Here is a 25,868-nt window from a genome sequence, read left to right on the forward strand (position 1 = left end):
CATAGAGCTCATATACACTCTCTGATGCCAAGTCTAGACAGGATCATCCCTCAGAGGTCCCCACTCTACTCACCGTAGGTGTAGTGATGTCCAGTTAGTAGAACCTCATGAAGGTACATCACCACAACATGCTGCATTACAGATCTCTTGAACAGAGATGCCTTTGAACAATGCCTATGATGTAGCCATAACTCTGTTGGATTGAGCCATCAAGCCCTCCGGAGGTGTCAGATCCTTGCTACTATAGAACCTCATGAAGGTATGGGGGTGGAACTCATTATACGGATGTAATGGATAAAGTAAAGCAGTTTTAAACAATATAAATCTAATTCCTACTCTTTCCAGTGGCTCCAACAGCAGCAATAGCCTCAAGCACAAGAGAAAAATCCCAAGATGGGACTAGCTGTTTGGGTACTGGGCGTAGGTGACCCTTCATAAAACAACAGATCAGGGGGTGTTCCCCCACTGTATTGTTGTTGCAGCCTAAATGGCAGCCAAATACACATTTATAGTTGAAAAGGCTTTCCCTTGTCAGAAAGCAGAGTAGCTCTGAAACAGAGCAAACAAAGGGACTGATGTTTCTGATCTCACCATCTGTTAAATACACACCACTTATTGTGCTATAGTGAGTGTGTGGCTCTAGAACTCTGAATAGAGTTACTTATCAAGGAGGGCGGTCACGTGTGTTGAGAAGCAGAGGATCACTGGTTTGAGCCCTTTATTGATTTCAGTTACACATGAAATCAATAAAGTTTGTTATTTCAAAATTAAGACATGTTCTGTGAGTCCCCCCCCCCAAAAAAATGCTTTTCATTCAATCAATTTTCATGGCTTTTAGAAAAGGCTTATGGTGCTTGATTTAAAAATATATATTTTCCATTTTAAACAAGTTATGGAGATCAGATGTTAATGGAGCAACACAGACCACATTGAAGTGTCTGGAGTTTTGCTTGCCTGTTCTAGTCTTGGTAAAGATAGGGGGGGGGGGGGTTGACTGGGACAGGCAATGTAACATCCATAATGTTTTCAGGAAAACATTCACCTTACATTGGATCATCTTGAAACTTTCTCTCTAAATCTACCTTTCATCAAGGTTTTATATGGTCTATTGGTTTCTCTCTTTTCATTGGCAGAATCCTTTTTCAGTGTTAAGATATTCATAACATCCATATCCACCAGTCTATCTTCATGTCAACTAACAGAACTCTGCTGGTTGTCCTGGTAACAGATACCAGTGGGCAGATCTGTTGTATTTGTTCAAACTAAACTACAGCACTTACTTTGATGAGTCAAATCTGATCCTTTATTCTCTTCTCCTTCTCTCACAGTTCCACTCTGCCCCGTTGTTTTCCTGCAGTCCACCAGAAGTACAGACAACCTCTTCATACCCAGCAGTAAGGCGCTACTGGGAGAGGCACGACACAGGGACTCCGGGAGGGAGGAAGGGCTAGCGTTGTCCTGGTAACCATAAAGAGGGGACACAGACACATATCATTATGGATGCTGATGTCACTTATCATAAAGTGCTTTACAGAAACCCAGCCCAGACCCTGATAGAGCAAGCTGTATGCTAGACCAGACCAAGCTGTACCATCTGGTGTTCTGATCTGGAGAGACTCTTCTCTTCCTCGTCAGCATCAGGATGTTGTTGAGGCTCCCCAGAGGATCCACGATAGTCATGTCTCTCTCCTGTGTTAATGAGAACATCAAACAAATGATAAACTTATGACCTATTGCAATCATAGGGTCTTACAAGAGGCATTAATATGTCTAAAAATGACCTAAATTGGCCTCTTAATTATGCTTTTTATATATATATATATATATATATATATATATTGTTTATGATGCAAACGTAAAAGGGTCCTTCACCGAATGGGTGCCTTTTGTGTCCCTTTGATATTTTAAGTATAAATTATGCTCCAATATTATATTTTAAAAGCCTGTTATATTAGATTTAGTGCACTTTAATATAGACCACGTGGAGAATTCAATACATCTAATTGAGAAGTCCCACAAAAATATGTACCAATGGCAGATTGTCCCTTAATTCCTTCAGTACTGAACAACATATTCAAGTGTAGAACTTCAGTAGAATGCCCCTTTAAAACCCCACATTAGTTCAACAACAACATAGTTTGTGTCCCTGTTTTTAAGACAGTACTCACTGATGGTAATCGGTACTTCAGTCTCCTCCTCCTTTTTCACTCCCAAAACGTCTTCCTCCTCTTTTATTGAGATAGCCTCCTCTTCCTCTTTTACTCCAAAAGGTTCTTCCTCTTCTTTCAATGTCACGTCATCTTCCTCCTTTTTGATTCTGAAAGCTTCTACCTCCTCCTTTTCCACCCTGACAACCTCTTTCCTATCCTCCTCTTCTTCTTCTTTCAATGTGATAGCCTCCTCTTCCTCCTTTTTCATTCTGAAAGCTTCTTCCTCTCCTTTCACCAGAGCTTCTTTCTCCGTCTAGTTTAGTGAGCTCATGCCCCCTGGGCGATTAGCCTAGCACAGTATCAATTTAACATATTTTCTCATTTAAGAAGCAAATTACGTTTAAACGAACTCGTAGATACGTAAACAGAGTTATGTACTTAATACTAATAAACACAAGATTGGACTAAAGAGCTTCAATGTTTCGGTGTTATGCTCACTAGCAAACCACCGCGTTGGTTGAATCAGTTGACTTTTGTCGCTGTTGAAGAAGCCTCCAGTTCCGTCCACTAGATTATACGTCACGCAAGAAGCATCACCTGAAATACTCATATCGCCATCTGCTGACTGGAGTGGGTAACGCAGATTGGAAAACAATGTCATAAGAAGTAATTTAAAAACAACCAGATGTTATATTTTCTCTTACTTCTTACAGCCAATACTTTCCTCCAGATCTGGCCTGCCCATTAGGCAGGATTAGGTGACAGATTGAAGAGGGTGGCATATTCAGAGATAAATTGACCAAGGCTCATCGCTAACAACACATAACACCTCACATAATGCTGCCCAAAAATAATGGAATATTCTCTCACCCAGTGGCATATGGACTATTTAGGTGAGTGTTGCTGTTGCCACATGAAGCAGTGCCCACTTTGTTAAAGGCTACATGGACAGATAGGGCTCTACCTGTGTAGAACACATGTCCCTTTACCCTTCCTGTCTCTAAAGTGTCCTTTTGGGTGGTGGTATAATTTGGATTAACTTTTGTCATAGTTATTCTGAACCCACAGCCTGCAAGTCGTCGTTATCTACACCCAAAAAATCTAAATGTCTTAGATTTTTCTCAGACTTCAAAAGTGGTCTCCTGATGTGGTTTAAGTATTGTTGTGGACTTAGAACATCTAATGTTGTTGTTTTTCCTATTAACAGTGTGATTTTGAGAGGGAAAAACAGGGAGAAATCAGAAACCTGGAATCACTAAACGTAGAAAACAGAATAATAAATAAATAAATAAACGGAATTAGGTAAGAAAAATTCAAAAAGATTTGATAGAGATGTTATATATAGATAGAGATGTTATAGGGCCCTAAATATTCTTTACATTTTCTCTCATTACTGTATTATTTAGGGATAGTTTAGAGTAACAGCTGTATCCTGAAGTGACCTTTAACCTCCCTGCTCCTCAATACTTATTCCACTGGATCAAAGCTTCAGCCAAGTAGGATACATGATAGTGGCAACACATGGAGTAGGGTTGGATATAGCCATGGTAGGATACATGATAGTGGTAACACATGGAGTAGAATTGGATATAGCCATGGTAGGATACATGATAGTGGAAACACATGGAGTTGGGTTGGATATAGCCATGGTAGGATACATGATAGTGGCAACACATGGAGTAGGGTTGGATATAGTCATGGTGGGATACATGATAGTGGCAACACATGGAGTAGGGTTGGATATAGTCATGGTAGGATACATGATAGTGGCAACACATGGAGTAGGGTTGGATATAGCCATGGTGGGATACATGATAGTGGAAACACATGGAGTAGGGTTGGATATAGCCATGGTAGGATACATGATAGTGGCAACACATGGAGTAGGGTTGGATATAGCCATGGTAGGATACATGATAGTGGCAACACATGGAGTAGGGTTGGATATAGCCATGGTAGGATACATGATAGTGGAAACACATGGAGTAGGGTTGGATATAGCCATGGTAGGATACATGATAGTGGCAACACATGGAGTAGGGTTGGATATTGCCATGGTAGGATACATGATAGTGGCAACACATGGAGTAGGGTTGGATATAGCCATGGTAGGATACATGATAGTGGCAACACATGGAGTAGGGTTGGATATAGCCATGGTAGGATACATGATAGTGGCAACACATGGAGTAGGGTTGGATATAGCCATGGTAGGATAAATGATAGTGGTAACACATGGAGTAGGGTTGGATATAGCCATGGTAGGATACATGATAGTGGCAACACATGGAGTAGGGTTGGATATAGCCATGGTAGGATACATGATAGTGGTAACACATGGAGTAGGGTTGGATATAGCCATGGTAGGATACATGATAGTGGCAACACATGGAGTAGGGTTTGATATAGTCATGGTAGGATACATGATAGTGGCAACACATGGAGTTGGGTTGGATATAGCCATGGTAGGATACATGATAGTGGTAACACATGGAGTAGGGTTGGATATAGCTGTCTCTACCTTCTTGATCTTTGTGCTGTGACTGTTGTGCCCAATAGGGTTTATATCATGTTTTTGTGCTGCTACCTTTATAGTGTTGCAACCATGTTGTATTGCTACCATGCTGTGTTGTCATGTTTTGCCACCTAGTTATGTTGTCTTAGGTCTCTCTTGTTGTAATGTGTGTTTTGTCCTTTTTATTGTATTTATTTATTTTAATCCCAGGCCCCGTCCCCGCAGGAGGCATTTTGCCTTTTGGTAGGATGTCACTGTAAATAAGAATTTGTTCTTGACTGACTTGCCTAGTTAAATAAAGAAAAAAATATATAAATATAGTCATGGTAGGATACATGATAGTGGCAGTGAAGTCATATTACTGGTCAGGTAGGAAGTAGCAGTGAAGTCATATTACTGGTCAGGTAGGAAGTAGCAGTGAAGTCCTATTACCAGTCAGATAGGAAGTAGAAGTGAAGTCATATTACCAGTCAGATAGGAAGTAGCAGTGAAGTCATATTACCAGTCAGATAGGAAGTAGCAGTGAAGTCCTATTACCAGTCAGATAGGAAGTAGCAGTGAGTCCTATTACCAGTCAGATAGGAAGTAGCAGTGAAGTCCTATTACCAGTCAGGTAGGAAGTAGCAGTGAGTCCTATTACCAGTCAGATAGGAAGTAGCAGTGAGTCCTATTACTAGTCAGATAGGAAGTAGCAGTGAAGTTCTATTACCAGTCAGGTAGGAAGTAGCAGTGAGTTCTATTACCAGTCAGATAGGAAGTAGCAGTGAGTCCTATTACCAGTCAGATAGGAAGTAGCAGTGAAGTCATATTACCAGTCAGATAGGAAGTAGCAGTGAAGTCATATTACCAGTCAGATAGGAAGTAGCAGTGAGTCCTATTACTAGTCAGATAGGAAGTAGCAGTGAAGTCGTATTACTGGTCAGATAGGAAGTAGCAGTGAAGTCCTATTACCAGTCAGATAGGAAGTAGCAGTGTCAACACTGCCAAGTGGCTGGGATGTCCTCCACTGAGTCCACAGTCCTCTCCACCACAAACACCTCTACCACCGTCTGTTGTCTGCACACCTCTCTAACGCCCTGGCCATAGAGAGGGGGTTTTGTTCTCTATTTTGGTTAGGCCAGGATGTTACATGGGTGGGCATTCTATGTTTATTTTTCTATGTTGGTTTGTTTCTTTGATTTGGCCGTCTGTGGCTCTCAATCAGGAACAGCCGTAAATCGTTGTTGCTGATTGAGAGTCATACATAGGCAGACTGTTTTTCCTTTGGGGTTTGTGGGTGATTGTTTTCTGTGTAGAGTTAATCCTGACAGGACTGTTTGGCTGTTTTTTTTTTCTCGTGTTTTGTTTGTAGTGTTCTTTCATTTATTAAAATTCCTAATGATGAACACATCCTCCGCTGCACCTTGGTCTCTTTCTGACGACGGCCGTTACAACCTCTGACCAGATCAAATCAAATTTAATGTTATTGGTCTCATACACATATTTCTCTGATGTTATCGCGGGTGTAGCGAAACAGTACAGTAATATCTAACAATACAAAACAATACACGCAAATCTCCACAATTTCTTTTAAGGATTTAGAAATATAGAAATAGTAGAACGAGCAATGTCAGAGTCTGGAATATAAATATATACAGTTTGTTTACAATGTATATGATGGTGTGTACAGACGTTATGGACCTTATGAGAATAGAAAAGGTATGTACAGCAGTAGTTATATAGGATGAGCCTGGACTAGAATACAGTGTGGAGTACTGGGTGGTAGACGGCTAGTAACAGTGACTAAAGTTCAGGACAGGGTACTGGGCGGAGGCTGGCTAGTGAAGACTATTTAACAGTCTGATGACCTGGAGATAGACCACACATTAACCACACAATAAGTATTGTGGTGGCAGGATCATGTTATGGGTATGCTTGTCACCGGAAAGGACTCAGAGTTTGTCAGGATCAAAAGAAATATGAAAGGAGCAAAGCCCAGGAAAAAACTTAAAACCCATTTAAGTCTTCTGAAAACCGAACCCTTGGATAGGGTTTTATTTTTCTGAGGGACAATTACACAAATGTTTATGCAAAAGACATACCAGAATGGCTTTCCACGACTTGTTGCGTGTTCCTAGGTGGTCTGTTCTCAGTCCTGACTTAAATCTGCTGAAAGAAACAGAGAAAATCAGGTTTAAATATCGCTGTCCATCAATGAACAATTTTGACAGAAACTATGGATGTATTTTGCGCAAAGTTGGTAGAATCTTTATGAAAATGATTCACAACTTTAATGGCTTCCACCAAGTATTAACTTGGGGTGGGGGGGGGGGGACTTATCCAATTATGATATAAAACAAAACAAATTGCTGAACATGGGATCAAAATGGATCAAAATGTGAAATAAATGTCAAGGAGGTGTAGACTTCCTATAGTCATTGTTCAGCCTTAACTATGGAGTGGGATATCAGCCACCTCAGTGACAACCACAGAACACAAATATATATAGTTTACACAAATATTAGCATGTTAGCTCTTATTGCAGGACTCTTATTGGGAAATCATCTCCCCAGTCAACCTATTGTCTGTATTGAACATTCATATTGGACTGTAGCAGCTAGCTAACTGGCTACTGATCAACCTATTGTGTGTATTGAACATTCATATTGGACTGTAGTAGCTAGCTAACTGGCTACTGATCAACCTATTGTGTGTATTGAACATTTATATTGAACTGTAGCAGCTAGCTAACTGGCTACTGATCAACCTATTGTGTGCATTGAACATTCATATTGGACAGCCTTACCTATAGAGTAGCACCACCACCCATCAGCCCATTCTCTTCTTGACTTCAAATCTGCAGTGTATTGTTGCTACAGGAGTTTATGATTAATAATCCTATTTATTTCAAGCCCCACTAATATGTCATCATACTATTCCTTTAAAGCCCCTCTGTCAGATATAAATCATCAGAGTGGGAAACCAACTGAAATGGAAACAATGGAGCAAATGGATCACTATCAGAGGGGTGTATTATGACATCAGATAGAACCACTCAGACATTCCAAATATCACTTGATTATCAGAGAGGTGTATTATGACATCAGATAGAACTACTCAGACATTCCAAATATCACTTGATTATCAGAGGGGTTATTATGACATCAGATAGAACTACTCAGACATTCCAAATATCACTTGATTATCAGAGGGGTGTATTATGACATCATATAGAACTACTCAGACATTCCAAATATCACTTGATTATCAGAGAGGTGTATTATGACATCAGATAGAACTACTCAGACATTCCAAATATCACTTGATTATCAGAGAGGTTATTATGACATCAGATAGAACTACTCAGACATTCCAAATATCACTTGATTATCAGAGGGGTGTATTATGACATCAGATAGAACTACTCAGACATTCCAAATATCACTTGATTATCAGAGGGGTTATTATGACATCAGAACTACTCAGACATTCCAAATATCACTTGATTATCAGAGGGGTGTATTATGACATCAGATAGAACGACTCAGACATTCCAAATCAGGCTTCATCCATATCATGAAGGTGAATATTGATCCAACCATTTCAAAAGTAATGACCAGGCTGATGGAAACAGGATATGTCTGAACACTTTTAGAAATGCCGACAGACTATATGTTAGTTCGTTTGACATGGTGGGATCCTTTTGTGTCAGTAAAAATGCATGAGCGAGAAATGGATATGGAAACTCCTTTATCCGCATATGTTAATATAATAACCATCAAATCTTAGTTAACTTGGAGACACGATGATATGTTGTGTGGTCCTCCCACTACGACTTGGGAACCCATGCAGTTTATTAGGCTACAGATGAAATAAGTTAGGAACTTCACAGGGTGGTGAAAGTGGAGGTGATGAGATTGATGCTCCTTTCCAATACATTTTGAGGGTCTTATTCTGGTGACATGATGAATGATGCTTGGTTGCCAATGGACAAATAAAATAATATCTCTCTTATCCATAATAATCTCATCATGTAGGTAGACTACCCGCACTGTATCTGTGAGATGTTGGCAACAGTGCACGGGACAAGAGACATTCAGTACAGTTGGAAATGCGATGGAAACCCATTTAACTTGTATTTTTCCATTCGGAAAACGGGAATTTAACAGCAAAAGTAATTTATTTGTCACGCAAAGCCTTTTATCCGCAATAAGTATGTTTGATAGAAACATTTCTGGTGGGAAAATGCATGTATTGTTTTATGCAGATGTTTGAATATTCACATGAAAATCTGTGGCAAATTGCACAGAAACTTATGTACTAAGGTGGATATTGATCCAACACCTGCCGTTTATTCAAACCAGCCCACTGGGCACAGACATCAGTTCAACATCTAGTTTCTATTTACATTTCTTTGAGTCCTCAACTAAAGTGAATTCAACATGAAATCAATACAAAATATCACCTGTCATTGGATTTAGGTTGCCAGTTGGGTGAAAAATAAATACAAATACCTGATGTTGATGGATTTTTACAAATCCAGTCAGTTTTCAACATTGATCTATCATCATCATCACATTGATTTGTTTTGTTGAAATGATAGAAACAACGATATTATTCAATCAGTGGGAGGCTTGTAAATTCCCCCAGGAAAGTGGAACGAGGAACTCTTCATTGAGACAATGATAAACAGCAATCCGTGGGAGAGTTGTGGTGGATATTATAAAATAAGGATCTACTGGAGTCCAAGTCAAACCAAGATTCTTTATTTCTGAGCTCAGAGAGAATAACAGAGTTACACAGCGCAGAGGAGACAGTCTGAATTCCTGAAGCATTGGGTGATGAGCACGTATCTTTATAGTTTCCTGTTCCTGGGAGGGACTTTATTCATACAAGGACACAGGTGCAGCTGGTTTGCAACACAGGATGATACTCCCAAGAACAGGAGATTATAATAGGTCAGTTTCACAAGGTTAGTCACATACTCAGTTATGTGGACACACATACAACTAACATTTTCCATTACAGAGTCTGAATATTTTCATGTCATTAAATCATCAGTGGGCCAACAATGCAAATGCAAACAATGGAACAAATGCATCACATCCAAATATCACTTGATTATCTGTAGTGCTGGAGGAATGACACCCATATAAACACACACATAGTCAGAGTTTAAAAAAGGACCATTTAAACACATGGAATCTGATCTACTCTATTCAAACTGACATACTCCATATTGTCATGACATGGCCCTTTCTGGGTATAGATCGTGGCTTCCCCCTCTCCTACACCCAGGTTCTGTTATCTCAGGTCGTAAATTCCTGGCGGAGACTCTCTCCCCCTTTTCATGCAGAGAGAGACCACAGAGTGAACAAAGGATTTCACGTGGCCGAACTCCTAAATCCCCAAAATGGGAAAATTAAACTATATGTCCACCTTTGAGAGTGTGGGAAGGGTCCGTGGACACTTAAGGGACAGTTATGTTCAGTGTAAAGATGAAACTATTTGTGAAATGATGTAATGTGATGTTAAACCTTTAATGTGAGAGAATTGTATTCCCTTTATAGTTTAACTAAGTCATTGGCCTGTCCCCAGCACAGACATGATCTGGAACCGCCTTTCCTATTGTTACGAATAAAAGCCCCTCCTAAAATAAATCCTCTTCAGACTGAGCAAACCCACAGCGTGAGCTGTGATTGCGAATAGTTTAGACAACGCATACCTCGTGTAAGCTGAGGTGGCACAGGTTTGAGTACCAAAACTAGAAAACCATCCCACGTGGAGCATTGGCTACATGGCTGGAAATGGTTCAACTCTGAGACTATTGATCCCTACAGAATAAGAGCAATAGTGGGTCTGTGGGGGCATAAGATAATTACTAGTCTGCAGCTAGAAATGATGTAAACCTGGGATGCGAATACCGACAACCGCCGAAACAGTATTTCTGAATGGTAACTAAGAAAGAATTTGAACTTCAGGGAAACAGAAAGAGAGAGAGAGACTCGGATGAACTCTCCAGCAGACGGACCGGATTCCAACAGATCACAACGACACATGGGCGTAAATATATATTGATTGCAATTATTCCTGAATGAGTGAGCGTTCATGTGCAAAGGATTAGCATTTCGAATAGTGTACAGTTGAAGTCGGAAGTTTACAGACACTTTGGTTGGAGTCATTAAAACTCATTTTTCAACCACTCCACAAATTTCTTGTTAACAAACTATAGTTGGTTAGGACATCTACTTTGTGCATGACACAAGTCATTTTTCCAACAATTGTTTACAGACAGGTTATTTCACTTATAATTCACTGTATCACAATTCCAGTGGGTCAGAAGTTTACATACACTAAGTTGACTGTTCCTTTAAACAGCTTGGAAAATTCCAGAAAATGATGTCATGGCTTTAGAAGCTTCTGATAGGCTAATTGACATAATTTGAGTCAATTGGAGGTGTACCTGTGGATGTATTTCAAGGCCTACCTTCAAACTATGTGCCTCTTTGCTTGACATCATGGGAAAATCAAAAGAAATCAGCCAAGACCTCAGAAAAGAATTGTAGACCTCCACAAGTCTGGTTCATCCTTGGGAGAAATTTCCAAACGCCTGAAGGTACCACATTTATCTGTACAAACAATAGTACGCAAGTATAAACACCATGGCACCACGCAGCCGTCACACTGCTCAGGAAGGAGACACGTTCTGTCTCCTAGAGATGAACGTAATTTGGTGCGAAAAGTGCAAATCAATCCCAGATCAACAGCAAAGGACCTTGTGAAGATGCTGGAGGAAACAGGTACAAAAGTATCTATATCCACAGAAAGTCCAGAAGTCCTATATCGACATAACCTGAAAGGCCGCTCAGCAAGGAAGAAGCCATTGCTCCAAAAACGGCATAAAAAAGCCAGACTACGGTTTGCAACTGCACATGGGGACAAAGATCGTACTTTTTGGAGAAATGTCCTGTGGTCTGATGAAACAAAAATAGAACTGTTTGGCCATAATGACCATCAGTATGTTTGGAGGAAAAAGGAGGATGCTTGCAAGCTGAAGAACACCATCCCAACCATGAAGCACGGGGTGGCAGCATCATGTTGTGGGGGTACTTTGCTGCAGGAGGGACTGGTGCACTTCACAAAATAGATGGCATCATGAGGTAGGAAAATTATGTTGATATATTGACACAACATCTCAAGACATCAGTCAGGAAGTCAAAGCTTTAACCCCAAGCAAACTTCCAAAGTTTTGGCAAAATCGCTTAAGGACAACAAAGTCAAGGTATTGGAGTGGCCGTCACAAAGCCCTGACCTCAATCCTATAGAAAATTTGTGGGTAGAACTGAAAAAGCGTGTGCGAGCAAGGAGGCCTACAAACCTGACTCAGTTACACCAGCTCTGTCAGGAGGAAAGGGCCAACATTCACCCAACTTATTGTGGGAAGCTTGTGGAAGGCTACCAAAAACATTTGACCCAAGTTAAACAATTTAAAGGTAATGCTACCAAATACTAACTGAGTGTATGTAAACTTCTGACCCACTGGGAATGTGATGAAAGAAATAAAAGCTGAAATAAATCATCCTATCTACTATTATTCTGACATTTCACATTCTTAAAATAAAGTGGTGATCCTAACTGACCTAAGACAAGGAATTCTTACAAGGATTAAATGTCAGGAAGTGTGAAAAACGGAGTTTAAATATATTTGTCTAAGGTGTATGTAAACTTCCGACTAGAACTGTACATTTGCATGTTTAACAAGTTCTGTAGATCAGACGTTAATGAAGCAATACAGACCACATTGAAGTGTCTGGAGTTTTGTCTGCCTCTTCTAGAGTCTTGTAAAGATAGGGGGTTGACTGGGACAGACAATGTAACATCCATAATGTTTTTAGGGAACGTTTTTGTAAAATATGCACCTAGCATCAGATCATCCTGAAAACGTCTCTCTAAAGCTAACTTTCAAGGTTTTATATGGTCTATTGGCTTCTCTCTTTTCATTGGCAGAATCCTTTTTCAGTGTTATGATATTCATAACATCCATGTCCACCAGTCTATCTTCATGTCAACTTACAGAACTCTGCTGGTTGTCCTGGTAACAGATACCAGTGGGCAGATCTATTGTATTTGTTCAAACTAAACTACAACACTTACTTTGATGAGTCAAATCTGATCCTTTCTTCTCTTCTCCTCCTCTCACAGTTCCACTCAGCCCCGTTGTTTTCCTACAGTCCACCAGCAGTACAGACAACCTCTTCATACCCAGCAGTAAGGCGCTACAAAAATGAAAATGTCTTAGATTTTTCTCAGACTTCAAAAGTGGTCTCCTGATGTGGTTTAAGTATTGTTGTGGACTTAGAACATCCAATGGTGTTGTTTTTCTATTAACAGTGTGATTTAGAGAGAGAAAACCAGAAAAACAGGGACAAATCAGAAACCTGGAAAAACTAAACGGAGAAAATGGAATTAGGTAAAAGAAAAGAAAAAAACCCGGATTAGATAGAGATGTTATAGAGCCCTAAATATTCTACATTTTCTCTCATTACTGGATTATCTAGGGATAGTGTAGAGTAACAGCTGTATCCTGAAGTGACCTTTAACCTCCCTGCTCCTCAATACTTCTTCCACTGGATCAAAGCTTCAGCCAAGTAGGATACATGATAGTGGCAGCACATGGAGTAGGGTTGGATATAGTCATACTAGGATACATTGAGCGGCAAGATGTTCTTTACGATTCGGCCATCAGATTTGCCACCAATGCTCCTCCCTGCACTCTATACTCCTCTGTATACCCGTTGCAAGACCCACTGGTTCAATGCTTATTTATAAAACCCTCTTAGGCCTCACTCCCCCCTTTCTAAGATATCTACTGCAGCCCTCATCCTCCACATGCAACACCCGTTCTGCCAGTCACATTTTGTTAAAGGTCCCCAAAGCACACACATCCCTGGGTCGCTCCTTTTTTCAGTTCTCTGCAGCTAGCGACGGGAACAAGCTGCAAAAAACACTCAAACTGGACAGTGTTATCTCCATCTCTTCATTCAAGGACTCAATCATGGACACTCTTACTGACAGTTGTGGCTGCTTCGTGTGATGTATTGTTGTCTCTACCTTCTTGCCTTTGTGCTCTTGTCTGTGCCCAATAATGTTTGTACCATGTTGTGCTGCTACCATGTTGTGTTGCTGCCATGTTGTATTGCTGCCATGTTGTGTTGCTGCCATGTTGTTGTCATGTGGTTTTTCTACGATGTTGTGTTGCTGCCATGTTGTGTTGCTACCATGTTGTTGTCATGTAGTGTTTCTACCATGTTGTTGTGTTGCTACCATGTTGTTGTCATGTTACTACCATGTTGTTGTTATATTGTGTTGCTACCATGTTGTGTTGCTACCATGTTGTTGTTATGTTGTGTTTCTACCATGTTGTGTTGCTACGTGGTGTGGCAACCATGTTGTGTTGCTGCCATGTTGTGTTTCTACCATGTTGTGTTGCTACCATGTTGTGTTTCTACCATATTGTGTTGCTACCATGTTGTTGTTATGTGGTGTTGCTGCCATGTTGTTGTTATGTTGCTACCAAGTTGTGTTGCTACCGTGTTGTTGTTATGTTGTGTTGCAACCATGTTGTTGTTATGTTGTGTTGCGACCATTTTGTTATGCTACCATGTTGTTGTTATGTTGTGTTGCTACCATGTTGTCATGTAGTGTTTCTACCATGTTGTTGTTATGTTGTGTTGCTACCATGTTGTGTTGCTACCGTGTTGTTATGTTGTGTTGCAACCCTGTTGTTGTTATGTGGTGTTTCTACCATGTTGTGGTTCTACCATGTTGTTGTTATGTTGTGTACTACCATTTTGTTATTCTACCTTGTTGTTGTTATGTTGTGTTGCTACCATGTTGTTGTCATGTTGTGATCCTACCATGTTGTTGTTATGTTGTGTTGCTGCCATGTTGTTGTTATGTTGTGTTACTACCATGTTGTTGTTATGTTGTGTTGCTACCATGTTGTGTTTCTACCATGTTGTTATGTTATGTTTCTACCATGTGTTTCTACCATGTTTTGTTGCTACCATGTTGTGTTTCTACCGTGTTGCTACCATGTTGTGACCCTACCATGTTGTTGTTATGTTGTGTACTACCATTTTGTTATTCTACCTTGTTGTTGTTATGTTGTGTTGCTACCATGTTGTTGTCATGTTGTGTTCCTACCATGTTGTTGTTATGTTGTGTTGCTGCCATGTTGTTGTTATGTTGTGTTACTACCATGTTGTTGTTATGTTGTGTTGCTACCATGTTGTGTTTCTACCATGTTGTTATGTTATGTTTCTACCATGTGTTTCTACCATGTTTTGTTGCTACCATGTTGTGTTTCTACCGTGTTGCTACCATGTTGTGACCCTACCATGTTGTTGTTATGTGGTGTTGCTACGTGTAATAATAACGTGTATGATCTATATAAAGGTCTTTAGTAAAAAAAACATTAGAGACATAATTTAGTATTTAATATTACATAGTAAACTTTAATAATTGTAATATGTATGTTTAAATGTCTGTACTAAAGTTTTTGAATAAAATAAAAGGTTTGAAAGAAAATGTAATTTACTTTCAATGAATTATATCTTTCTCTCTCTCTTTCTCTCCCTCTATCTCTCTCCATCTGTCTCTCCCCTTGGCTGGGAATGTTAAGGGTGAAGAAGTTGTGAATCTAGGGGGGCCTTTGCACACAGGGGAACTATATGTACACAAAATAATTAACAACCTGGACCCCCAGGTGTCTTTCAACACATGTTTTACTAACGGCCTAAACAGATACATTTTACCCTACATAAAAGAGTGTCTGAGGGATGTCTCAGTCAACCCCCCCACCCAAAAAAGCCCCATAGGTCTCACACCTTCCTCTTTGAAAGGTTCATTGTACTCTTTAACTATGCTTCCTTTACTGACGACCTAAACAGATCACTTTTACCCTTTTAAAAATAGTTGTCAGCTATCCAGATTTAATGGTCAAGAGGTTGTGAACCTAGAGGGGCCCTTGCAGACATGTTGTGTTTAGGTACACATACGTTTTCTGTTTATGAAGGAATAAATGATTGAGAGGATATAGACCACAAAAAAATAAAAGATAATTGTAGTCTATAACAATGTGCCCTTTACTAATGACCTAAACAGATAATTTTACCCCATGAACAACCTTTTACTGCAGGGGGCTAAATCGGGGGCCTTCAATGCTGCAGAAATGTTTTGATACCCTTCCCCAGATCTGTGCCTCAACACAATCCTGTCTCGGAGCTCTACGGACAATTCCTTCAACCTCATGGCTAGGTTTTTGCTCTAACATGCACTGTCAACTGTGGGACCTTATATAGACAGGTCTGTGCCTTTCCAAATCATGTCCAATCAATTGAATTTACCACAGGTGGACTCCAATCTAGTTGTAGAAACATCTCAAGGATGATCAATGGAAACAGGATGCACCTGAGCAAAAATTTATAAAAAACTTGTTTCCGCTTTGTCATTATGGGGTATTATGTGTAGATTGCTGAGGAAATTGTTTTATTTAATCAATTTTTGAATAAGGCTGTAACGTAACAAAATGTGAAAAAAGTCAAGGGGTCTGAATACTTTCCAAAGGCACTGTAAGTGATTGAGGAGAGAGCATAATTGCTATATTCTAATTAAAATCATTGACTCATAGGAGAACACATGACCAAAGCAAGGCGTGACCCATATAGAAATAAAATAACATTAATCTTAATGAGAAATAGAATCAAATAAACAAATGTTTGCATAACCAAAGACATGAAAACTGGCACCAACATTGTATTTAGCTAGGCTTTCATATGGCCAGGAAGATTATTGAGAATTACAATAGTTATTGTTGCTAGTTTAGGGATGAAGATAGTGAAGGTTCATCGATGTTATAGATGTTTTTTAATTTGACGTTGAAACAACGTTTATTCAACCAGTGGGAAGCTTGTAAATGCCCCCAGGAAAGTGGAATGAGGAAGTCTTCATTGAGACAATGATGGAACAGCAATCCGTGGGAGAGTTGTGGTGGATATTATAGAATAAGGATCTGCTGGAGTCCAAGTCAAACCAAGATTCTTTATTTCTGAGCTCAGAGAGAATAACAGTTTGGTATTTTATTAGGATCCCCATTAGCTGTTGCAAAAGCAGCAGCTACTCTTCCTGGGGTCCACACAAAACATGACACATAATACAGAACATTTAATAGACAAGAACAGCTCAAGGACAGAACTACATACATTTCGTAAAAGGTACACGTAGCATACATATCAATGCATACACACAAACTACCTAGGTCAAATAGGGGAGAGGGGTTGTGCCGTGACGTTTCTTTATCTGTTTTTTTGTGTATACTCCGGGTTGCAATCCTTATTAAACAAACTAACCTCTGATCAAATAAGTTTTCCTTTGGTCTCTTGTGTGCACATAGGGCAGAATTCCCTTACAGACTATGCAAACAATTTGGGATTTTGTACACATTCATGTTTCTTTTAAAAATAAGTGATGCAGTCAGTCTCTGCTCAACTCTTAGCCAAGAGAGACTGGCATGCATAGTATTTATATAAGCCCTCTGATTACAATTAAGAGCAAAACATGCCGCTCTGTTCTGGGCCAGCTGCAGCTTAACTAGGTCTTTCCTTGCAGCACTGGACCACACGACTGGACAATAATCAAGATTAGACAAAACTAGAGCCTGCAGAACTTGCTTTTTGGAGTGTAGTGTCAAAAAAAGCAGAGCATCTCTTTATTGCGGCTAGACCTCTCCCCATCTTTGCAACCATTGAATCTATATGTTTAGACCATGACAGTTTACAATCTAAGGTAATGTAATTTAGTCTCCTCAACTTGTTCAACAGCCACACAATTCATTACCAGATTCAGCGGAGGTCTATAACTTAAGGAATAATTTGTACCAAATACAATGCTCTTAGTTTTAGAGATGTTCAGGAACAGTTTATTACTGGCCACACATTCCAAAACAGACTGCAACTCTTTGTTAAGGGTTTCAGTGACTTCATTAGGTGTGGTTGCTGATGCGTATATGGTTGAATCATCAGCATACATGGACACACATGCTTTGTTTAATGCCAGTGGCAGGTCATTGGTAAAAATAGAAAAGAGTAGTGGGCCTAGAGAGCTGCCCTGCGGTACTTTACATGTTTGACAGAGAAGCTTCCATTAAAAATCCTCTGAGTTCTAGTAGATAGATATCTCTGAATCCACGATATGGCAGAGGTTGAAAAGCCATAGCACATACGTTTTCTCAACAACAGGTTATGGTCAATAATATCAAAGGCTGCACTGAAATCTAACAGTACAGCTCCCACAATCTTCTTATTATCAATTTCTCTCAACCAATCATCAGTCATTTGTGTCAGTGCAGTACATATTGAGTGCCCTTCTCTATAAGCATGCTGAAAGTCTGTTGTTAATTTGTTTACAGAGAAATAGCATTGTATTTGGTCAAACACATTTTTTCCAGCAGTTTGCTAAGAGCTGGCAGCAAGCTTATAGGTCTGCTGTTAGAACCAGTAAAGGCCGCTTTACCACTCCTGGGTAGCGGAATTACTTCGGCTTCCCTCCAGGCCTGAAGACAAAGACTTTCCTCTACGCTCAGATTAAAAATATGACAGATAGGAGTGGCTATAGAGTCAGCTACTGTCCTCAGTAGCTTTCCATCTGTTGTCAATGCCAGGAGGTTTGTCATTATTGATCGATAATCTCCCACACTAACTTTACAAAATTCAATCCTTGCACTGCTTTTCTTTCATTATGTTTTTTTACAAGTTTTTTTCCATCATTCTTTATATCATTGATCTTGGATTCATAATAAAGTTTATTATTTTTGTTGAGTTTGGTGACATCATTTCTCAATTTGCAGTACGTAAGCCAGCCAGACATATCAGCCACTCCTTTTGTCCCATCCCTTTCAAACATACAGTTTTTAAATTCCTCATCAATCCATGGAGCCTTAACAGTTCTAACAGTCAGTTTCTTAACAGGTACATGTTTATCAATAATTGGAAGAAGCAATTTCATATGGTAAAAACAGGTAAACACATTATCAGTCAACAATATAAGACAACGGGAGCACGGTGTATGCTCTCTGATGAATTTTAAGTCAACGAGATGTGAAATATCAATACATACGCTAAGAGAAGTAATTCCTCTCTCCTGTGTGGATTCTCTAATGATGTTGAAGTGACTTATGAGTAATATGTTTTCCCACAGTCTGAGCTTTTGTAAACCTTCTCCTCTGTGTGCAGTCTCATGTGTTCTTTCAGGCTTCCTAAATGGGCAAAAGCTTTGCACCCTGGGAGGAGTGGTAAGGCTTCTCACCTCTGTGTATTTTCTCGTGATGGTTCAGTTGGCTTTCCTGGTTAAAACTCTTTCCACACTGGGAGGAGTGGTAAGGCTTCTCCCCTGTGTGTATTCGCTCATGTTTTTTCAGTTCCCCTAAATGGTTAAAACACTTTGTACACTGGGAGCAGTGGTAAGGCTTCTCCCCTGTGTGTATTCTCTCATGAGCTTTCAGGGTTCCTAAAACCGTAAAACTCTTTCCACACTGGGAGCAGTGGTAAGGCTTCTCCCCTGTGTGTATTCGCTCATGTTTTTTCAGTTCCCCTAAATGTTTAAAACACTTTCCACACTGGGAGCAGTGGTAAGGCTTCTCCCCTGTGTGTATTCTCTCATGAGCTTTCAGGGTTCCTAAAACCGTAAAACTCTTTCCACACTGGGAGCAGTGGTAAGGCTTCTCCCCTGTGTGTATTCTCTCATGAGCTTTCAGGGTTCCTAAAACCGCAAAACTCTTTCCACACTGGGAGCAGTGGTAAGGCTTCTCCCCTGTGTGTATTCTCTCGTGCTGTTTCAGGTCCCTTGTCTGGTTGAAACTCTTTCCACACTGGGAGCAGTGGTAAGGCTTCTCCCCTGTGTGTATTCTCTCATGAGCGTTCAGGTTTCCTAAAATCGCAAAACTCTTTCCACACTGGGAGCAGTGGTAAGGCTTCTCCCCTGTGTGTATTCTCTCATGCTGTTTCAGCTCCCCTGTCTGGTTGAAACACTTTCCACACTGTGAGCAGTGGTAAGGCTTCTCCCCTGTGTGTATTCTCTCATGAGCTTTCAGGTTTCCTAAAATCGTAAAACTATTTCCACACTGGTAGCAGTGGTAAGGCTTCTCCCTTGTATGTATTTTCTCATGTTGTTTCATGTTCCATAACCGGTTAAAACCCTTTCCACAGTGGGAGCACTTGTGTCGTCTTGCTGGTTTGGACGTCCCTGGCTCTGGTTCCTCTGAGTCTGGTCTTTCTCCTGCCAAAGACAGTGTTGTTTTTTTTAAATAGAGACCCGAATGAAACCTCCACATGATAAAACAACCATGCTACGAGGGTAAATCCTAATCAGATCTCTCAATAACCTGAGACCAGTTTTAACAATCTTAGTGAGATTTTAAAACAAATGTAGAGCTTCCTGGTAATTACTGATATGTTTACATGACTTATCTTATTCATCCTGTTTTACAAGTCAGAACACAAAAAACTAAACAGTTCTAGGACACTGAAGACACAGACTTCGCTGGATTCCTATCAGCAGGTGGTTCTAAATATATAACTTTCATAGCTGTATGATACAGAATGCGACCTACACACTTCCTTAAACATAAAATAAGTAAAGAAGTAATTTCAAGTGGAAATCCAAAACTAGTGTTTACGTCTAAGACACAAAGCACATCAGTAACATCTCCCCGTTGTTGAAAGGGTTCCACACATGCTGTTTAAATGGACCAATTTCTTATTTAGACGTTCACAGGTTTTCAACATTTTGACTTTTGCTGATGTCATATTTTGGGTAAAGTACAAAATAAGGTGAAATATTTTGGGTTGATGTTCCTAAAACTGATAGTTACTACAATAAACAAAAATATAAACGCAACATGTAAAGTGTTGGATGTTTCATGAGCTGAAAAAAAAGATTGCAGAATTTGTTACATCCCTGTTAGTGAACATTTATTCTTTGCCCTGACTAAGCATTATAAGAGCTCTATTTTTCATTCAAGGTTAAGCTCTCGGAAACACACTCAAGAGTGTGGTATCAACAGCTTCATTATTGCAATAATTTATCAATATTAAATAAAGATGATTGTTTGAAGAAATTACAAAGTCTCTCTCAGTTTCCACGACAACGCCCGTTGTGACTATTTATTTTATTTAGACGTTCACAAATGTTGTACATTTTGACTATCCCAAATGTCATGATTGTTTAGTAAAAATAATTTTGGGGTAGATGTTGCTAAACAATATAAAACACAACATGTAAAGTGTTGGTCCCATGTTTCATGAGCAGAAAAAAAAAAAAAAACAGAATTATTCCATAAGCACAAAAGCTTATTTCTCAAAAATGTTGTACACAAATTTGTTTACATCCCTGTTAGTGAACATTTCTCCTTTGCCAAGATAATTCATCCACCTGACAGGTGTGGCATATCAAGCTGATAAACAGCATGATCATTACATAGGTGTACCTTGTGCTGGGGAGAATAAAAGGCCACTCTAAAATGTGCAGTTTTGTCACACAACACAATGCCACAGATGTCTCAAGTTTTGAGGGAGTGTGCAATTGGCATGCTGACTGCAGGAATATCCACTAGAGCTGTTACCAGATAATTGAATGTTCAATTCTCTACCAGAAGCCGCCTCCAACGTCGTTTTAGAGAATTTGGCAGTACATCCAACTGGCCTTACAACCACAGACCACATATAACGACGCCAGCCCAGGACCTCCACATCGTCTGAGACCAGCCACCCGAGTTGTATTTCTCTTTGTAATGAAGCCCTTTTGTGGGGAAAAACTAATTCTGATTGGCTGGGCCTGGCTCCGCAATGGGTGGGCGTATGCCCTCCAGGGCCCACCAATGGCTGCGCCCCTGCCCAGTCATGTGAAGTCCATAGATTAGGGCCTAATTTATTTATTTACAATGACTGACTTATATGAACTGTAAATCGTTGAAATTGTTGTTTATATTTTGGTTCAGTACACACACACACAGTACATTCGTTATGTATTCAGACCCCTTCACCTTTTGCCAATTTTGTTACGTTTCAGCATTATTCTAAAATTGATTAAATAGTTTTTTCCCCCTCGTCAATCTAAACTCAGCAAAAAAAGAAACGTCCTCTCTCTGTCAACTGCGTTTATTTTCAGCAAACTTAACGTGTAAATATTTGTATGAACATAACAAGATTCAACAACATACATAAACTGAACAAGTTCCACAGACATGTGACTAACAGAAATGGAATAATGTGTCCCTGAACAAAGGGGGGGGGGTTCAAAATCAAAAGTAACAGTCAGTATCTGGTGTGGCCACCAGCTGCATTAAGTACTGGAGTGCATCTCCTCCTCATGGACTGCACCAGATTTGCCAGTTCTTGCTGTGAGATATTACCCCACTCTTCCACCAAAGCACCTACAAGTTCCCGGACATTTCTGGGGGGAATGGCACTAGCCCTCACCCTCCGATCCAACAGGTCCCAGACGTGCTCAATGGGATTGAGATGCGGGATCTTCGTTGGCCATGGCAGAACACTGACATTCCTGTCTTGCAGGAAATCACGCACAGAACGAGCAGTATAGCTGGTGGCATTGCCATGCTGGAGGGTCATGTCAAGATGAGCCTGCAGGCAGGGTGCCACATGAGGGAGGAGGATGTCTTCCCTGTAACGCACAGCGTTGAGAATGCCTGCAATGACAACAAGCCATGACGGACCCTCCACCTTCAAATCGATCCCGCTCATTAGTCTCTCACTTCGGGGATATAGTCAACTACCATAGAGCTCATATACACTCTCTGATGCCAAGTCTAGACAGGATCATCCCTCAGAGGTCCCCACTCTACTCACCGTAGGTGTAGTGATGTCCAGTTAGTAGAACCTCATGAAGGTACATCACCACAACATGCTGCATTACAGATCTCTTGAACAGAGATGCCTTTGAACAATGCCTATGATGTAGCCATAACTCTGTTGGATTGAGCCATCAAGCCCTCCGGAGGTGTCAGATCCTTGCTACTATAGAACCTCATGAAGGTATGGGGGTGGAACTCATTATACGGATGTAATGGATAAAGTAAAGCAGTTTTAAACAATATAAATCTAATTCCTACTCTTTCCAGTGGCTCCAACAGCAGCAATAGCCTCAAGCACAAGAGAAAAATCCCAAGATGGGACTAGCTGTTTGGGTACTGGGCGTAGGTGACCCTTCATAAAACAACAGATCAGGGGGTGTTCCCCCACTGTATTGTTGTTGCAGCCTAAATGGCAGCCAAATACACATTTATAGTTGAAAAGGCTTTCCCTTGTCAGAAAGCAGAGTAGCTCTGAAACAGAGCAAACAAAGGGACTGATGTTTCTGATCTCACCATCTGTTAAATACACACCACTTATTGTGCTATAGTGAGTGTGTGGCTCTAGAACTCTGAATAGAGTTACTTATCAAGGAGGGCGGTCACGTGTGTTGAGAAGCAGAGGATCACTGGTTTGAGCCCTTTATTGATTTCAGTTACACATGAAATCAATAAAGTTTGTTATTTCAAAATTAAGACATGTTCTGTGAGTCCCCCCCCCAAAAAAAATGCTTTTCATTCAATCAATTTTCATGGCTTTTAGAAAAGGCTTATGGTGCTTGATTTAAAAATATATATTTTCCATTTTAAACAAGTTATGGAGATCAGATGTTAATGGAGCAACACAGACCACATTGAAGTGTCTGGAGTTTTGCTTGCCTGTTCTAGTCTTGGTAAAGATAGGGGGGGGGGGGGGGTTGACTGGGACAGGCAATGTAACATCCATAATGTTTTCAGGAAAACATTCACCTTACATTGGATCATCTTGAAACTTTCTCTCTAAATCTACCTTTCATCAAGGTTTTATATGGTCTATTGGTTTCTCTCTTTTCATTGGCAGAATCCTTTTTCAGTGTTAAGATATTCATAACATCCATATCCACCAGTCTATCTTCATGTCAACTAACAGAACTCTGCTGGTTGTCCTGGTAACAGATACCAGTGGGCAGATCTGTTGTATTTGTTCAAACTAAACTACAGCACTTACTTTGATGAGTCAAATCTGATCCTTTATTCTCTTCTCCTTCTCTCACAGTTCCACTCTGCCCCGTTGTTTTCCTGCAGTCCACCAGAAGTACAGACAACCTCTTCATACCCAGCAGTAAGGCGCTACTGGGAGAGGCACGACACAGGGACTCCGGGAGGGAGGAAGGGCTAGCGTTGTCCTGGTAACCATAAAGAGGGGACACAGACACATATCATTATGGATGCTGATGTCACTGTTGCCATAAAGTGCTTTACAGAAACCCAGCCCAGACCCAGACGGAGCAAGCTGTATGCTAGACCAGACCAAGCTGTACCATCTGGTGTTCTGATCTGGAGAGACTCTTCTCTGCCTCGTCAGCATCAGGATGTTGTTGAGGCTCCCCAGAGGATCCACGATAGTCATGTCTCTCTCCTGTGTTAATGAGAACATCAAACAAATGATAAACTTATGACCTATTGCAATCATAGGGTCTTACAAGAGGCATTAATATGTCTAAAAATGACCTAAATTGGCCTCTTAATTATGCTTTTTATATATATATATATATATATATATATATATATATTGTTTATGATGCAAACGTAAAAGGGTCCTTCACCGAATGGGTGCCTTGTGTCCCTTTGATATTTTAAGTATAAATTATAAATTATGCTCCAATATTATATTTTAAAAGCCTGTTATATTAGATTTAGTGCACTTTAATATAGACCACGTGGAGAATTCAATACATCTAATTGAGAAGTCCCACAAAAATATGTACCAATGGCAGATTGTCCCTTAATTCCTTCAGTACTGAACAACATATTCAAGTGTAGAACTCTTAAGTAATGCCCCTTTAAAACCACACATTAGTTCAACAACAACATAGTTTGTGCCCCTGTTTTTAAGACAGTACTCACTGGTGGTAATCGGAACTTCAGTCTCCTCCTCCTTTTTCACTCCTAAAACGTCTTCCTCCTCTTTTATTGAGATAGCCTCCTCTTCCTCTTTTACTCCAAAAGGTTCTTCCTCTTCTTTCAATGTCACGTCATCTTCCTCCTTTTTGATTCTGAAAGATTCTACCTCCTTTTCCACCCTGACAACCTCTTTCCTATCCTCCTCTTCTTCTTTCAATGTGATAGCCTCCTCTTCCTCCTTTTCCATTCTGAAAGCTTCTACCTCTCCTTTCACCAGAGCTTCTTTCTCCGTCTAGTTTAGTGAGCTCATGCCCCCTGGGCGATTAGCCTAGTGCTGTATAAATTTAACATATTTTCTCATTTAAGAAGCAAATTACGTTTAAACGAACTCGTAGATACGTAAACAGAGTTATGTACTTAATATTAATAAACACAAGATTGGACTAAAGAGCTTCAATGTTTCGGTGTTATGCTCACTAGAAAACCACCGCGTTGGTTGAATCAGTTGACTTTTGTCGCTGTTGAAGAAGCCTCCAGTTCCGTCCACTAGATTATACGTCACGCAAGAAGCATCACCTGAAATACTCACATCGCCGTCTGCTGACTGGAGTGGGTAACGCAGATTGGAAAACAATGTCATAAGAAGTAATTTAAAAACAACCAGATGTTATATTTTCTCTTACTTCTTACAGCCAATACTTTCCTCCAGATCTGGCCTGCCCATTAGGCAGGATTAGGTGACAGATTGAAGAGGGTGGCATATTCAGAGATAAATTGACCAAGGCTCATCGCTAACAACACATAACACCTCACATAATGCTGGCCAAAAATAATGGAATATTCTCTCACCCAGTGGCATATGGACTATTTAGGTGAGTGTTGCTGTTGCCACATGAAGCAGTGCCCACTTTGTTAAAGGCTACATGGACAGATAGGGCTCTACCTGTGTAGAACACATGTCCCTTTACCCTTCCTGTCTCTAAAGTGTCCTTTTAGGTGGTGGTATAATTTGGATTAACTTTTGTCATAGTTATTCTGAACCCACAGCCTGCAAGTCATCGTTATCTACACCCAAAAAATCTAAATGTCTTAGATTTTTCTCAGACTTCAAAAGTGGTCTCCTGATGTGGTTTAAGTATTGTTGTGGACTTAGAACATCTAATGTTGTTGTTTTTCCTATTAACAGTGTGATTTTGAA

The 25,868-nt window shown here is 40.1% G+C and overlaps 4 protein-coding genes across 4 annotated transcripts in view; all 4 read right to left on the minus strand.

Moving 5' to 3' along the window:
- The window catches only part of LOC115178199 (zinc finger protein OZF-like), a 92,028-nt gene extending 79,010 nt beyond the window's left edge, over window positions 1-13,018 (minus strand). The window contains exon 1 of the mRNA XM_029739293.1: window positions 12,799-13,018. Within this exon, the coding sequence (XP_029595153.1) occupies window positions 12,799-12,904 (106 nt within the window). The 5' untranslated portion in view covers window positions 12,905-13,018. The remainder of the gene's footprint in view (window positions 1-12,798) is intronic.
- LOC115178195 (zinc finger protein 658B-like) overlaps window positions 1-25,868 on the minus strand; it is a 1,063,446-nt gene that overhangs the window by 313,883 nt on the left and 723,695 nt on the right. The gene's annotated exons all lie outside the window — the stretch shown is intronic.
- On the minus strand, window positions 1,655-3,256 carry LOC115178241 (cilia- and flagella-associated protein 251-like; the record flags this gene model as incomplete). Its single annotated transcript, XM_029739340.1, has 2 exons — window positions 2,169-3,256; window positions 1,655-1,689 (listed from the first exon to the last, which is right to left on the minus strand). Coding segments are annotated over exons 1-2 (285 nt in total), but the record flags the coding sequence as incomplete, so codon positions are not given.
- On the minus strand, window positions 24,032-25,282 carry LOC115178238 (cilia- and flagella-associated protein 251-like). Its single transcript, XM_029739339.1, has 2 exons — window positions 24,674-25,282; window positions 24,032-24,185 (listed from the first exon to the last, which is right to left on the minus strand). The coding sequence occupies exons 1-2, from the start codon at window positions 24,915-24,917 to the stop codon at window positions 24,067-24,069; spliced, it is 363 nt and encodes a 120-aa protein (XP_029595199.1). The 5' UTR covers window positions 24,918-25,282; the 3' UTR covers window positions 24,032-24,066.

Source organism: Salmo trutta, chromosome 38 (genome assembly GCF_901001165.1).
Source record: "Salmo trutta chromosome 38, fSalTru1.1, whole genome shotgun sequence".
NCBI classification, from domain to species: Eukaryota; Metazoa; Chordata; class Actinopteri; order Salmoniformes; family Salmonidae; genus Salmo; species Salmo trutta.